The sequence below is a fragment of the Phaethon lepturus genome, unplaced genomic scaffold, assembly GCF_000687285.1.
Source record: "Phaethon lepturus isolate BGI_N335 unplaced genomic scaffold, ASM68728v1 scaffold16388, whole genome shotgun sequence".
In the NCBI taxonomy this organism is placed as follows: domain Eukaryota; kingdom Metazoa; phylum Chordata; class Aves; order Phaethontiformes; family Phaethontidae; genus Phaethon; species Phaethon lepturus.
This window is the reverse complement of record NW_010559914.1, coordinates 17,528-34,066: the sequence shown is the minus strand read 5'-3', so window position 1 is coordinate 34,066 and position 16,539 is coordinate 17,528. Positions and strand designations below refer to the sequence as shown.

At 41.2% G+C, this 16,539-nt stretch overlaps 1 protein-coding gene across 1 annotated transcript; it reads left to right on the top strand.

Annotated features, from left to right (window-relative positions):
* Window positions 1-443: 443 nt before the first annotated feature.
* PAICS (phosphoribosylaminoimidazole carboxylase, phosphoribosylaminoimidazole succinocarboxamide synthetase) lies at window positions 444-8,419 on the top strand (the record flags this gene model as incomplete). The annotated part of the gene is made up of 8 exons (XM_010293534.1): window positions 444-641; window positions 3,321-3,499; window positions 4,179-4,358; window positions 4,449-4,562; window positions 5,875-5,958; window positions 6,074-6,254; window positions 7,250-7,408; window positions 8,082-8,419. Coding segments are annotated over 8 exons (1,262 nt in total), but the record flags the coding sequence as incomplete, so codon positions are not given.
* Window positions 8,420-16,539: the final 8,120 nt, after the last annotated feature.

Below are 16,539 nucleotides of genomic sequence, written 5' to 3'. Positions count from 1 at the left end.
TTGGGGGCGAACTTTTTTTCCCCCGCAGAGTTTTAATTTTTATTTTTTTTGTTCGTGGGTGGGCGCGCCCCGTCCTGTCCCGCAGGAGAGGCGGCGAGGGGCAGATGAACGCTTTGAGCCGAAGCTTCAAGCTCGCCCGCGCCGTTTGGCTTGCTGAGATTCGGATTTGTCCCAAAGCTAAAACCCCAAAAAGTTGGGTAAAAGCGGCCCCTCCCGTTCGCCAGTGAAGACCTGCGCTAGCGTGGAGGTTAGCTGGCGCATCTCTCATGGCGCCGGAATCGCGTGGGCAGGTTGCCTACGCCTACGCTGCTCGGAGGGAAACCTGACCGAATTGCCCTGCGCTTTGCATGCAGCTGATTAAAAGCTGCCAGCTTGATGGGCTTACATGCAGGACTTAAAAACTTCTTTCAATCTAAAACTAATTTTTTTTTAAATTTCTCTAGACCTGAAACTTGGTAAAAAAGTTAATGAAGGTAAAACGAAAGAAGTGTACGAGCTGCCAGACATTCCGGGATGTGTTCTCATGCAGTCAAAAGACCAAATAACAGCGGGAAATGCAGCCAGGAAGGACCGAATGGAAGGGAAGGCTGCCATTTCCAATACAACAACTAGCTGTGTGTTTCAGTTGCTTCAAGAAGCTGGTAAGTATTTCAGAGGTAGAATATGAGCCTGTGTATTATTTTTACAACACAGCATTCATAGAATGGTTTGGGTTGCAAGGGACCTTAAAGATCATCTAGTTCCAGTGTTTCTGTAGATTGGTTGATCTTGCCTTGAGGCTGACGGGTTTTCTGAGTGTCTTTCTATCTGTTTTTAGTTACCCTTTTTCCTCTGGGTGTACTACAGAGCTGGGTGGGCAACTTCTTCATTTGGAAGATGAGATTTATCTGAAACAATCTTCTAATCGCAGATAATGCTGCAGTAGTTTCTCCTGCTTGTTTGGACACACCCCTAATCGTCCCCTCTACTTGTCAGTTCTTCCCTACCCCCATGCCCCCTTGCCTGTAATACTGACTGGATGCGTCTTGCCTTTCTTAACTACGTCTGCCTGCATAGATGCAAGTCACTGCTAGCTAGTGGCACTACCAGACTACGTCTAAGCTGTGTGAAACTTGTGTGTGAATTATTTGTGTGTTAAAAGATTAATTAGAGTATCTTTTTATATTTTTCTCCTCTCAGTTGTGTGTGCTGTATGAGTGTAAAGTTTCTGTACGTAAACATTTATGAGGACTATATCTCGAATGCATATATTGGTCTGTATTGGATGTGTCAGGAATTTAACTTTTACTTTAAAAGATTCAAAATATTTCTGATGCTAGAAGCAAGCTTTCATGGTGTCTATAACTAACTTGAGTGACTCAAGCAAGTTTTGCACCATGCTTCCAAAATGGAGCCAGTATCAGTGCTTTGAGGAAAGCACATTTTTGAAGTGTCTTTCGACTGAGAAGTTTGCAAGTTGCAAAGAGGAGTTGTGCTGCTGGATTTCTAACTTGAGCCTGCAAACAGTACTGTAATACAGGCACCAGTAAACTTGGTTCAGACCGCTTGTAGCTGCATGCTTAGTGCACTTTGAAGCATTCGCACAAAGATTGCCTCAAGTACCAACTGAGTTACTCTTAAAAGTTTTATAACAGATAATAAGGTGTAATAATAGATCTCAGGCAGTCAAACAGAAAAGTCCTAGCATGTTTATGTGTGGGGAAGAGAAAGATGGTTTCTGTAGAGTTGTATCTACCTACATCTCTCTGCAAGTAGTTCTTAAAATACGGGCTGAGACAAAGATAGATCAAGTCAGTCACTGGCTTTCTTGGGAAGCCTACTGTGCATACAGTACAAAGAGGCCTCCAACATCTTTCTGATTATATTTGCAGTTGATTAAAACTACTGGTTTTCATTTAGGAACAATTAATGAGATGTTTTTGCCTAATTCTTAAATGGCAAGTTAAGATAACAATCAAAATACTTATCCTACAGATACAAACTTCAGATGTGAAGAAGCCATGCTGTAGACCTCTCAGTGATCCTTAAATGGCTTGTACTCAGTAACTTCAGGTGCTGGAGAAAAATATGCAGAGTAAACTGCAGCTGTATTTTAATGCAACAAAAGAACTTCAGGGTTCTTCTCCACTTTGCTTATTTGGCTTGAATTGCAGATAGTGTAAATGCCTTATCATGGAAGTAGTTTGTTTGTTTTGCGCAACTCTTCTTAACCTACTCTTTCAAAGGTGATGATTTACAAAGTTCTGTTAAAGTGTCTCTCCCTTTTATAGTAGAGCTAATGTCAACTTTTCAAAAGTACATGTCTGCACTGATGAAAAATGTAAACCATGTGGGGACCTTAATGCCTGGATTTAGAAATAACTTAATGTGCAGTTGGTTAGTTAAATCATTCTGCCCTTGAGGGCAATGCAACAAAATCTGAAGAGTCAATGTTAATACTATATTTTAAGGCTTTAATTCTTCCTTTATGGCTCTGGAATTGGAATGGAATAGAGCTACTTCTTGGTTTGACTGGATGCAGCTCCTTTGTCTTCTGTTTCTGGCAGATGTCTGCTGGGTTTGGCAGTTGTCTGGCACAGGAGGGGGGAAAAAGGTGGGACTTTCCTCAAGAGTGAAATTGAAAAAAGAGCCATTTTGCACTTACAGTTCCTATCTACAGGTGTTGGCTGCCCCTGTTTAATAGGGGGTCATCTTACAATTATGTAGGAAGGTTGACTTGGTGCAGCAGGTTTGTGTGTATGTGCTTCTGAGTCTTAATGTCGTGTGCATAACAAATCACTAAGATCTAGTGCACTAAAATGGCAGTTTGTAATGCAAGGGAGGACTAAACCATTCTCTTTCCTGCCCCATCCTTCTTTATTAAACAAAATAGTAAAGACTACCATGCTCCCTAACTCCTTTGAAAACCTCCAATTACTGTTCCGTGTATAATGGATCTTCCACCAGAGAGCATGGTTGGGTACTTGGTTGCTGCTAACTTCTGTTTAAAAAGAAACAATTGTGAGGGATAGATTTTTTTTTACAGCTCTGTACAAAATTACTTGCAAGAATAGGATTTCTGACCAGAGTGTCAAGTTTCTGATCTACAAGTGAGTGTTGTATGTTAAAATTGGCAAAACTAATGACTTGTAGAAGATAACTGCATTGATTGCCTTCTGCAAGGCCAGAGTGGGCCTAAAATAATCTGAAGAGATTAAGTGTGTCCTGTAAATCCAGAGAAGAACAAAATTCAGTTGTACTTAAAATTAAAGGTGTTTGAGTCTTGTTTCAACTGTGGAGTGTGCCTAGTAATGGAACTAAGTTGCCATCTTTATATTTAGGAATCAAAACAGCTTTTGTCAGGAAACAGAGTGACACAGCTTTCATAGCAGCTCACTGTGAAATGATTCCAATTGAATGGGTGTGCAGAAGAATTGCTACTGGCTCCTTCCTCAAAAGAAACCCTGGTGTCAAAGAAGGATACAAGTTTTACCCACCCAAAATTGAGATGTTTTACAAGGTAAGTTTTCTTTCCTGTAAGAGCTAGATAGAGCTCTGTATCTCCTTTAAAATGCTGATAAATAAAGCAAGTAGTGCTATTGGCTGACCAATCCTCTTAGTATTGGCAGTTTTTTGCCATCCTAATGTTTTCATGCATTCTTGTCCAACAGCTGTTTTATCTAAAGTACATATAATGTAATACTGGCTTATAGGGCCATCAAAGAATAAGAAGCCAAACTATGTAAAGTAAAAAAAACATTTTATTTATAAGGACTTTTTAGGCATAAGCCTAATGCATCAGTTGAAATGGATGTGTTGATATAGTTGAAGAAATTAAAAAACAGTACTCACATGGTGAGGGCAAGTAGCTAGCTAGTCACTTAGTACTCTGAACTTCTTTGGGAAAGTCTTCTGAAAGAAGTGTCTTGAACTATGACCTAAAGTGTTGTTTGTAGTGTACCCTGTCACTCTTGGGGTATTGTCCAAACTTGAAGTGCTTTTAAAGATGCTCAGATGTTACAGCAAGTGTTTTCAATGTTGCTGCAACTTTTTCCGTGCTAATCATAAAATACTAGTTTGAAGCCTGTATTTGTTTTTGAAAAGCAAACAAAGAGAAGCTAGTATTATCTTCTAATGGTTATTTTCCACTTAGAGCAACCTTAAATTACATGATGTGTATGTTTTGGTTTTCTTAACAGGATGATGCTAATAATGATCCACAATGGTCTGAGGAGCAGATAATTGAAGCAAAATTCTGTTTTGCTGGACTTACTATTGGGCAGACTGAAGTGGATATTATGTCTCGTTCTACTCAAGCTATTTTTGAGATCCTGGAAAAATCATGGCAGCCCCAAAACTGCACTCTAGTAGACCTGAAGGTATAAGAATCTGATTTCTCATGACCGTGGTTCTGACAGGAAATATATTGCTGTATAGTTCCTAAAATAGGATTCTTACTGTCTTTTTAGATTGAATTTGGTGTTAATATTCTGACAAAAGAAATTGTTCTTGCTGATGTTATTGATAATGATTCATGGAGACTGTGGCCATCAGGAGACAGAAGCCAGCAGAAGGACAAACAGGTAGTGTTTTTAATCTTTACCTTCTAAGTCAGTTAGGAAGGAGAATGGAAAAAAGTAAACCCTACAGTTAAATGTGCTTTCAGAGTGGCTTTTTGTAGATAGTCTTACCTTGTTACAGAGTAGCTCATAGGGTACCTAATGTCTGATCCTGTTCTCATTAATGAGTTGATTATCTGGTTCATGGTAGAAGAAAACGGCTCTGCCTGTAGATCTTCAATAGGAATGCCCAACAACACTATTGACTGGAGCTATTGTAATGAAGCATGGAGCTTCCAGGAGTAGTAAGAATTTCTGACTTGTGCAGGTAAAAATAGTTTAGCACAAATCAGTAGGAAGAATAGAAGCTTTGGTTCCCAAGTCTGCCTCCAAGCTTCTCTGTTTCTTCAGAGTGGTATCCTCTTCTAGTAGAGATCTGGTGATACATAAGAGGGATCTGCAGGGAGGGTGCTTTTTTTCCTTATTTTGGTTAAGCTTGAATTCAATATTCAGTTGTCTCGAAGTGTTTCTAACAGACTTGGGCCCACATTATGAGGGCTGCAAACATAAATTTGAAATAAAACTTGACTTATATCTGAACTTGTAGCAACTACACTTGTCAAATATCTCTGAATTACCAGGTAAGTAGCTGTGAAAGAACCAGTTTGGGAATGCTGCTGCCATGGAGCTTCTGTGACAGCTGTTGAGACTAGTAACAGAGGGCTTGTGAGAGAAAGTGTCTGTAAGCCACTGTGGGGGTGGGGGGGGATGGGGAGGAGATTTCAAAGTGTGTGTGGGGGAGGAGGGGTATTACTTTTTAATTGGGAAGCAGAACTGCTCTATTGTTTACTTTGCCTGAATTATGTAGCAGCGTGCTTGAGTGAATTGCTCTGACAGTGCTTTTGCTAGTCTCCTTAAAATAAGGTACATAATAACATCATGCAGAACCTAGGCTGGCTAGTGCAGTGCTACCACAGGCAATCATGTTACAAATATAATTTTTAAAGTTATGTCTTTCCTTTAAATTTAGCCTTTGGGAAGCTTCCAAGACCTTGATAACCTTGTGGATAAAAGCCTTTCATGCTGCAAATGGTCATGAATTGTAATGTAGAATGCTGTTTACACCTAATGAGGTGGCTCCTCATTAAATAGCTCTTCCTTGCTCTATATATCCACTCTCCTGTATCTGTACCAATCTGTTGTCCTTCCTGTGGAATTGCTAGGGACTGCATAAGTATTTCCCTTGGGGTGTTCTTACCAGTTATGGTAGCAAAAAGTGCTTTGTGTACCCAAAACACATGAACTTCAGCGTTTCTGGCTTTTTCCTCTTTTTCAGTCCTACCGGGACCTGAAAGAAGTGACTCCTGAAGCACTGCAAATGGTTAAGAGAAACTTTGAATGGGTTGCAGAAAGAGTAGAGGTATGGGGTTTTTTATGAACAACATGTCTAGACTTTGATAACTGCATGTCTTCAATCCTGTTGAAAGAAAAGACTGCTTTTCTTTCCCTCACCCCCCTTCACTCTTTTTCCCTAGTTACTTCTGAAAACAAGGAGCCAAGGTAGAGTTGTGGTGTTGATGGGATCTCCTTCTGACCTCAGTCACTGTGAAAAAATAAAAAAGGCATGTGCAACTTTTGGAATTCCTTGTGAGTTAAGAGTGACTTCTGCTCACAAAGGGCCAGATGAAACCCTGAGGATTAAAGCAGAATATGAAGGTAAATGCCAAAGAACTACTGATCTGTATTGAAGCAGTATCGTGTTCAAGAATGAGTTGGCAACTTAAGGATTTGTGTGGGGTTTTTCCATTTTTTGTTAAACAGAACACTGAGCTGTTGCAATGCTGTTCTACACTTGCTAATTATATAATGACAGGTTATAGACTGCACTAAGCAATTAGAGTAACGTATTGTTCTACTGCCCAGCCACAACTTCCATTACTCAAAAGTCTAACCTCTGCTTTTATCGCAGTACCAGAAATACATCACCTGAGCCTTGATCACGTTAATAAACTTAGTGTAGCATCTTGCTGGTGATGCTGGCCCTTCTGAAATGAGGAGTGATAGTTTCTCTAGCTGACTCTGAATATTCTTATGTGGTGTTTACAAGGCAGATGTTGCTCCCATCATGTTTTCCTGCCTATTTCATGAAAATATTCCTGCTCGTTATTTTAAATGCCATGAGAAAAAGATATTTGATTTTAAATTCTCATCTTTACCAAAAAAGCTTCACATCTCTTCAAAAGTGTTTACAGCCTAGCAGAGGAGAGATAAGAACTATTTATTTTTGTGGGAGTAGTATACTTCCTGCTTGGTGAAACTACAGTTGTGGTAACCATAGTTGAGAAACATTTATTTTAAGGCGAACTGTCTAAGATTTAAGGAGAGGAACGCTTAAAGATGCCATAGGTTTAATGGCTATGCTCTCTTCAAAGCTAAGCAGCACCTATTCCTCCAATACTGAGACTTCCCCTCAGAGGCAGAGTAAGACATGCTAACTTCAGTTGCAGTAAACTGTAGCTGGGATTTAAGGCTGCAAGATTTAGAAGATAATTCCGTCAAGGGGGAAGTTAGACGCAAAATTCTAGTGCTGTGTAATGGAACTAAAAATAACTGCAAACAGAACTGTGGACTTTATCCTAAAGTTCCCACAAAAGCAAGTGGTAAAGGACAAAGTGGATTGCTTATTTCTGAATGTTGTCTTCCCCAACCAGGAGATGGAATCCCAACAGTGTTTGTTGCAGTAGCTGGCAGAAGCAATGGTTTAGGGCCAGTAATGTCTGGTAACACTGCTTACCCAGTTGTCAACTGTCCTCCACTGTCAGCTGACTGGGGTACTCAGGATGTGTGGTCCTCCCTTAGACTACCCAGTGGTAAGATGATCTTCAACTTATGCTCTTGTTCTGACCTCTGCTTTTGTTGTTCTAATGTACATACATATACAAACACATACATAGCAAAACACTGGAAAAGTAGCTGGATCAGTACTGAACAGAGTCTTTAGAAATACCTTGCATACAGTCTTTTACTTCTTGATTGCAAAAAGACCAATAGACAAAGATTACATGGAAATAATCGTTAGAAAAATATACACCTTGTCTTACCCTCACTAAACATTCCCATTTGAAATTGGAATTAGTATTAATGGGGATTTAAATGATTCGGCTTCATTCAGTTGAGCTGCATTTTCCTTGTGATCAAAGATAAAAATATCTTTCTCTACAATCAGTGTAGGTAAGAGCTTAACTCTAACAATTACTTCGGTGCATTGCAACCTGTATGATTTTTAGCTGTTAGTGACTCGAATGGATGTTTGGCAATGAGGGAGGCCCGGAAGTCTGTTACCTCTGTATAAGGAGAGGCATTTGGTATGCTAGCTTTGTGTTTAAAATGCCATGAAGCAGTCATGTTTGGAAGTAGTGGAACACACAACACTTCAGGAGCTTTAAAACTAGATCATGTGGTTGTCTTAAATTGTTCTTCAAGAGGCTCTGTTTTGTCTGACTATAAGACATGCTTTGGTAAGTGGCACTCTCTTCTCTGCAGGTCTTGGGTGTCCTACTACTCTGTCACCTGAAGGAGCTGCCCAGTTTGCTGCCCAGATATTTGGATTAAACAACCACTTGGTGTGGGCCAAACTGCGATCAAACATGCTAAACACCTGGATCTCCTTGAAGCAGGCTGACAAAAAACTTCGAGAGTGCACCTTGTAACTTTCAATAGTTACGCAAAGATAATAGTGTGCATATTCGTTCATATTAGGATTTACACTTGGATGAGCTCAAAAGTCCTGCATCCTTTCTTGCAGAAGAAAGCATTGTTAGAGCAGCAGATGAAGTCTGCTGCATCCTCATCCTTCCCTTGTGTATTTTTTTTAATATAACAACTTCATAAAACATGGGGAAGTAGTATTTTAGCTATCTCTTTCTGTTGCTCTAATATGGTGCTGTTCTGCTTTTTAGTGTATACTGTTAACTACAGACTATGTCAAGATAATGATTTGGTGCGATCTAAATAGAATTCAACTAGTCTTCTGTATTTCTGTAACAGTAATGTTCTTCCATAGTAATAATGTATGTCTTGAACCTTACAAATGCAACTGGACTACTGACTAAAGCCAGTGCTGATGCTGTTCCGCTTGCAGTGATGGTATGCTTTCTTTAGCAATAAAATGGCAACATATGCTGTATTAATAGGAAAAGGGGCTGCAAAAATGTTTTAAGAGCCTGAAATAAATACCTGCCTTACTTCAAAAATATATATACATACATGTTTGTTTTTTCTTTAAATGTATGTGTATACATAGCCTATTGATATCTTTTGGAATGACATGATAAAGCTGACATTCTCATGTTCATAACAAGCTATAAATATGAACAGTTGGAGCTGTAACTAGGCTTGTTGCCTGTTTGCTGTAATTCTTGCCTGGTCCAGTCTTTGCCCTTTTAAATACTAGGCAGATCTCTGGCTTTAGTAGTTTTAAAGGGCCTATGTGATGTCAAACTGTCTTCATACACCTGGGTAACTAGCTATTATGTATCTGTATTTCCTAACTGTTTCTATGGAAACTTCACTGAACTGAAGGGGGAAAGAAATAGTAAAGCCACAAACCACTGGGGGTAAATCTAAGCATGACTATCTTGTCTTTGCACACACCAGTCTTCTGAGTAGGTACGATTCTAACAAATATGCAATTACTAAATGTATGTAACATTTATGCTTTTACAATTATAAATAAACTATTGAATTCAAAGCTTTTTAATGGAGACTTACTCAAAAGTACACTCAAAAACTAGGTAATCTTGTAAAAAACTTATGCAATAAAACCTGCATAGAATGGTATTGGGTGACAGTTTTTGGAAGATACTCTGCTACTTGATTAAGTGTCCCACTGTTATAGAAAGCTGTGTTGCTTTCTTCCTAATGTACTGCTCTATGACTGTGGTAGTCAGGCTTACCCCTCAGTGTGAGTAGCTGGATTAAGTGTTGCTGCTGGCTGCCTCATTCACAGGCGGGGACCACATCTTATGTGTACTTGCACAGAAATGCTTGTGGTAGTGCTCTCTTCTGGAGTTAAGTGCAGAGGGTTTTTTTAATTGGTCAAAGCTTACACAAAGGCAAAGTAACTAAACTTTTTTCTTAGTTTTGAGGGTGGCTGCTTTTCTAATGGACTTCCTAAGTAAAGTATCAATAATAGTGAGGGCTAGTGATGACAAAGCAGTTGAAATTCCTTGGCAGCATACCATCTGTGTGGAAGCATGGCCTTAACAGTGAAGACCCTCAAGACTGTTTTTTAACAAGCAACCTATTTACCAAGTTGTACTCATCTGCATTCTTCTGCTAGCACATCTGAAAGTGTACTGTCAGCTAGTTCTAACAAGATACTGGTATTAACTTCAACTAGCAGAAAAATGGGTGAAAAGAGGGGAGTGCATGCTCTTACGTTTACGCAGGTGAGTGAAGTGGATCCTCTTGTCTTGTATTGGGACAAGAAACAGAGCCAACAATTGCATCTAACAAGATACTGGTATTAACTTCAACTAGCAGAAAAATGGGTGAAAAGAGGGGAGTGCATGCTCTTATGTTTACACAGGTGAGTGAAGTGGATCCTCACAATTGCAGAGTGCAGTGCTTCCTCCTGGTGGCAGCAGCCTGCTAGCTCAGCTATAGAACAAAACATAACCTGAGGGTTCCACTAAGAGGTGAAGGTGTTAGTTCCCATCCTTTGCCTCCCTACCCAGCACTACAGTGGGCGTTTGCTCTGAGGGCTAATCAGCCTGACAAGCGTATTAGCCACCTGACTACCCTAGCACCACGGTGAGGTGGACAACAGCAGCCAGCCATTTGTGTCTCTTTCCCCCTGCATTGCTGTGTTGTATTATGTCTCCCTACGGTCTTCCCCCGTGCAATAAAAATTAGTAACAGACAATGGTTTGAGTGTTACACCTGGAATATTCTGTATTGTCCCTAGTTACTTTTCTCAAATCACTTGGACCCTGATTATACTAACTTCATTTGTAAAACTCTGCCAATTTACGCTAGACATGAGTACGCTAAGTGCTGTAGTTGCCATAGAGATGGTCATTCTTCAGCTTTTGGATGGAGTAGGTTGTTGGGGTTTTTTTTGTGTGGTCTGTGCTGAACTCTCAGAAGCGAACCCTTGCAAAGACGTACAAAGACACAGCAGCTAGCATTAGCAGTGTGTTGCTGCGATCAGCAGATGAAACCTGCAAAGTCTATCAATCATATCTGCAAGGCCTTTATATAGTTATCCTGCAGCTGTTTAGTTGTTTTGCTGGAAGTTCTTCACAAAGCTTTTGCTATGCAATGAAAATACTTCCCCTTGGTTCAGCATTCTAACTATGGCATTGATCCAATAACCCGAGAATTTCTTCAGCCAGAAATTGCTCATGTAGCACTTGAGTTTTTTGTCCAATTTTATAAAACTATCCCAACAAATTCTTAAATAAAAAGCACTTTTACCTTCATAAAACCTATTACATAGAGTGGTTACTGAAATTTATTTGCATTTTTTACATTCAGTTGGAAGACCTGTAAAGAAAATCTAATTTTTAAGCACCTGCTGTGGAGCCTAGAACCCTGGATTAGATCATGTCCTAATTAGCAGAGTTACCTGCTTAACAGTGTATGTTCTTTAATCAGCAAGGAGCTGTTTAGACTTAGCAGAGGGAAGTGCTGAGGGCAGGACTCATTTTACATCCTACACTGCTTCAGGTACAGGTGAGTTCAGCCTGGTGTTCAGCCTTTACATTTTATTTATTTAACCCCAAATTAAAAAAAAAAAAAAATTCTGTAAAAATGAGAGGAAAATTGGTCATGGCTCCCACCGATTTGTCCTCCATCCACAGTTCGAAGGTTAAAGCACCCATCCAGGACACTGAAGGTATGGTTTTAACATCCTCTGCCTGTGGAGACTTCTAACAAAATTATCATTAAAAAGTTTACAAAAAAAGTTGTAAATCACAACTGTCCCCTCAGTAGAGTAGGCATTTGAACCTTTTCTCACAGCCCCAGTGATTTCTTTAGCAATGCAACGTAACTGTGAAATAATGTCAGAAATCCTGAGCCCTGTTTTAACGTAGTCAGAGGGTGCCTGTTGCACTGTACTTGGATCATGCTGCAGCAGGCATGTCAGACACATTTTCAGAGCACACCTCCCTGTTCAAAACTGCCAAAAGCGTAAACGTGAGAATGCTCAATTTCTGGGCTTACACAAAAATAAGGTGTAAGGATTGTTTGAACAATCAAGGCTTGTTTCATGGTATGTACAAGAGGAGAACTTTAAAGTTTCATAGAGGGTTGATTTAAAAAACCCCAATGAATCAAACCAAACCACAAACCCTGATATTCCTGCAGAGCTTAAGTATCTCTAGCGTTGGGTTGCAGTCCCAGTTCCCTTTATTCTCAAAAGAGTGCTTTAACCATCCAGCCATACGGAGAGCTGTAGGAAGGGAAGATCTTAATTTCCCCTTTTTCCCCCATCCTTTCAGTTTGTTTCCTTAAATAACTGCAACAGGGGTTGGACCACAGCAACGCTGCAGCTGCCTCTAGAGCTTTGGGCTTTTCCCTCAGGAGTCTTGTAGCAGACCTTACACAGATCCTGTTACCTTTCTTCAGTACGGAAATGATGATGACTATGAAATACCAGTTCAACTGGACTAGGAGCTTTCTGAAGGACTTCCTTCGTGAAGAGTATGCCCTGAGTGTGAAGAAGATCTTAAGATGTGGAGAAGACAGAAGATTTGTTGCTCCCCGTGGAAGGTAAAATTCAAAACTTCTTCAAGAAGGAATTAAGATGCATTTGCATGGAACTTGGTAAAAGAATTAACTATAACAGCTTTTCTCTCTCTTCCCTCCTGATGACAGATGCCATCACCAGTAGGAGGATATCGTGATAGAAAAATAGTACAGCAAACAAGTTGCCAAAAGCTCAATAGATGCTGGAGAATATCAAGCATCAAGTTCAGGTCTTTCCAAGGACAGAGAACAGGTCGTCTTTCCCGGGACTGGGATTTCATCCAGCAGGGGCCAGTTGGCCGAAACTTCTGATAAACAGGTCAGATGCACCAGTGGTAGGTGAGAGGACGGGCTGTGGCAGAGCTAAGCAAGCTCTGATGCCAGAGGGGGAAAAAAATTTTTAAAAAAAGGGGGTAGGGAGAACAAAAGGAAAAAAAGAAAACTCCCAAACAACCACCACCTTATGGCAGCATCCGGGAGAAGCTAGCCCAGTTTGCCAAGCCCCTTATATAGCTCTTTATGTTGATAAAAAGATTCCTAGCTGACAGACCAGAAAACTCTTGAACACAAGGAACCAACACTCACACAAATAGATGATATAATTAAGTAGTTTAAGATGCCAAGCTCCCGAGAATTTCTATTTGGATTGGAAAGTGACTGTATTTGTCTTAATATAGCACAGCTCCCTGTTCTCAGTTTCCCATTATGTCATTTCCCTTTTCTAACACACTTAAACATCTAATAAATGGCCAGCTTCCTAGCTAGTACAGGTTCATATTCAGTCTGCTTTAAAAGTTATTTCAAATATAGGACATTCTTCCATCTTACTTACCAAACAAAACAAAACTCCTCAACTAGAAGTATAAAGACTTATTTACCAACTACTTTCTCTCTAACATTCAAACCCTTTTGCCCTAGAGAGCCTGCCACATCCTCACAGGCACTCCTGACTGCATTTAAGCTACATCACTTGTACTATCACTAGTGCAATTATGTTCTTAAATCCATGGTGAAATCCTGCTATTGGCTTTTGCTTGTATAAGTAGTCATGGTCATGAGCATCCAGGAGTATAACTTCACCAAAAGTCAAGGCTCAAAACTCCACGGACTCTTTATTTTGCTTTGGCAAAGGCTTCAGAATAACTTACATTCTAGCATTAAACATTTTACAGCTTTATTTTTTGTTAATTGTAGGCAAACACACAAATGAAAGGGTAATGAATGGATTTCGGTGTGATACCTGAACATGGATAGGCATGGATACCATAATCCTTAAACAGGTATCTCATGTCTACACACTAACTGGAACAACCTTCTTCCCATTAGAAATCCAGAAAGACCAACATCTCAGACTTGGTCAGGCATAGGCCAGGCAGTTGTGGTTTGTCTACTGCTCCTGAAGACCTGCTCAAAGCAAAGTTTCAGCCATTCTCTGGGAACTGTCCCTGTCTCAACTGATAACGTCAAGTGAGTAGTGCCTTGCACTGTAAGTCTCCCTTGTGCTGTTGTTCAGAAGATCACCTCTACCCTGTCTCACCTGCAATTAGTGTGAATAAGGCTATAGTAAAATTTCAGTATTTAGCAGATACTTAACCCACCCCACACACACCGGGTCAATGCTCAAAGGAATGGGTTAGACAACCTATAAAACCAAAAGGATGAAAATCATAGAATCTTTTAGGTTGAAAAAGACCTTCAAGATCGAGTCCAACTGTTAGCCTAGCACTGCCAACTCCACCACTAAACCATGTCCTTAAGCACCAATGGTGACTCTAACACTTCCCTGGGCAGCCTGTTCCAGTGCTTGGCAGTCCTTTCGATTAAGAGTTTTTTCCCTGATGTCCAATCTAAACCTCCCCTGGTGCAACTTGAGGCCATTTCCTCTTGTCCTATCACTTGTTACTTGGGAGAAGAGGCCAACCCCCACCTCACCACAACCCCCTTTCAGGTAGTTGTAGAGAATGATAAGGTCTCCCCTCAGCCTCCTCTTCTCCAGACTGAACAACCCCAGTTCCCTCAGCTGCTCTTCATAAGACTTGTGCTCCAGACCCCTCACCAGCTTTGTTGCCCTTCTCTGGATGCGCTCCAGCAATTTAATGTCCTTTGGGTAGTGAGGGGCCCAAAACTGAAGACAGTATTCAAGTCGCAGCCTCACCAGCACCAAGTACAGGGGTACAATCACTTCCTTACTCCTGCTGGCCACACTAGTTCTGATACAGGCCAGGATGCTGTTGGCCTTCTTGGCCACCTGGGCACACTGCTGGCTCATGTTCAGCCAGCTGTTAACGAGCACTCCCAGGTCCTTTTCCACTGGGCAGCTCTCCAGCCGCTCCCTCCCAAGCCTGTAGCCTTGCATGGGCTTGTTGTGACCCAAGTGCAGGACCCAGCACTTGGCTGTGTTGAATACAGTTGGCCTTGGCCCATCAATCCAGGCTGTCCAGATCCCTCTGCAGAGCCTTCCTACCCTCAAGCAGATCAATACTTCTGCCCAACTTGGTGTCGTCTGCAAACTTACTGAGGGTGCACTCAATCCCCTCATCCAGATTATTGATAAAAATATTGAACAGAACTGGCTGAGCCCTGAGGGAGCCCTGGGGAACACCGCTTGTGACTGGCTGCCAACTGGATTTAACTCCATTCACTACAACTCGAGCATATTGTCTTTCCAAGTCTTGTAAAGCCTTTAGCAATGTTTGAATCTGACTTTGTCTCTCTCTGTGTTCAGAACAAAGATCTCTCCCTACTAATGTTCTAGCATCACTTCAAGCTTCATAGCCACTCCCGCCAACATATCTTTACAGACATCTTTACATATTGTACTTAAAGAAACTTAGGACCAGTAAAAGGCCCACAGAATACTGGAAGAGGTCCTTGCCAGAAAGATTTGAAAAATGCACATCCGTTCTGGTCAGATAATTCTCAGTGAGTACAGTTAACTAATCCCTCATGTTGAAGTTTCTGACCTTTCTCGTATTAACATACATGCACATCCCATTTATTGTATAGCTATTTCACAAAATCACAGAATGGTAGGGATCGGAAGGGACCTCTGAAGATCATCTGGTCCAACCCCCCTGCCAAGGCAGGATCACCTGGGGCAGGTTGCACAGGAACGCGTCCAGTCGGGTTTTGAAGGTCTCCAGAGAAGGAGACTCCACAACCTCTCTGGGGGGCCTGTTCCAGTGCTCCATCACCCTCACAGTAAAGAGGTGGAACTTCCTGTGCTGCAGTTTATGCCCATCGCCCCTTGTCCTATTACTGGGCACTACTGAAAAGAGATGGGCTCCATCCTCCTGACAGCCACTCTTCAGATATTTATAGACATTGATAAGGTCCCCTCTCAGCCTTCTCTTCTCCAGACTTAACAGCCCCAGGTCTCTCAGCCTTTCCTCATACAAGAGATGTTCCAGTCCCCTAATCCTCCTTGTAGCCCTCCATTGGACTCTCTCCAAAAGTTCCCTGTCTCTCTTGAACTGGGGAGCCCAGAATTGGACACAATACTCCAGATGAGGCCTCACCAGCACAGAGTAGAGGGGGAGGATAACTTCTCTTGACCTGCTGGTCACACTCCTCTTAATGCACCCCAGGATACCACTGGCCCTCTTGGCTACCAGGGCACATTGCTGTCCCATGGATAACTTACTGTCTACCAGGACTCCAAGGTCCTTCTCCATGGAGCTGCTTTCCAGCAGGTCAACCCCTAACCTGTACTGGTACATGGGGTTGTTCCTCCACAGGTGCAGAACTCTACACTTGTCCTTGTTACAAGGACATTTACACAAGACACATCTAGTTTTGTTGTCATACTTATGGAAAGAACATGTCTACATTAATTTGTCAATCATATGATTGAACAGGGAAGGCACAATCCCATCAATAAGGCACCCCACCACTAACTTGGGATAGGTCTCATTGGCTGGTCTAGGGGTGTTGCCCGGTGAAGGAGACATCCTTACGTCGTGACAGAGAACACGAAAGTTTGACAATTTCCCTGACTGTTGCTCATCATCAGGTAAAACTAATCATTAACAATGTTGTACTTTCCTTGCACAGCAAGTGAGCTTTCCTCTTTTCCCTTTTGCTCATACTTAGATTGCTCGCATTCTACTTAGGCTTAATTACATCAATTGTCAACTTATAATAATATAAATAGATCAAACTTGGTCTTAGTCTGTTGCTGTTTTATCATTTGATAGCTAAAGAAACCTTGCTGTGTGACGTGGGAAAGAAAAGAATTTTAAAAAAT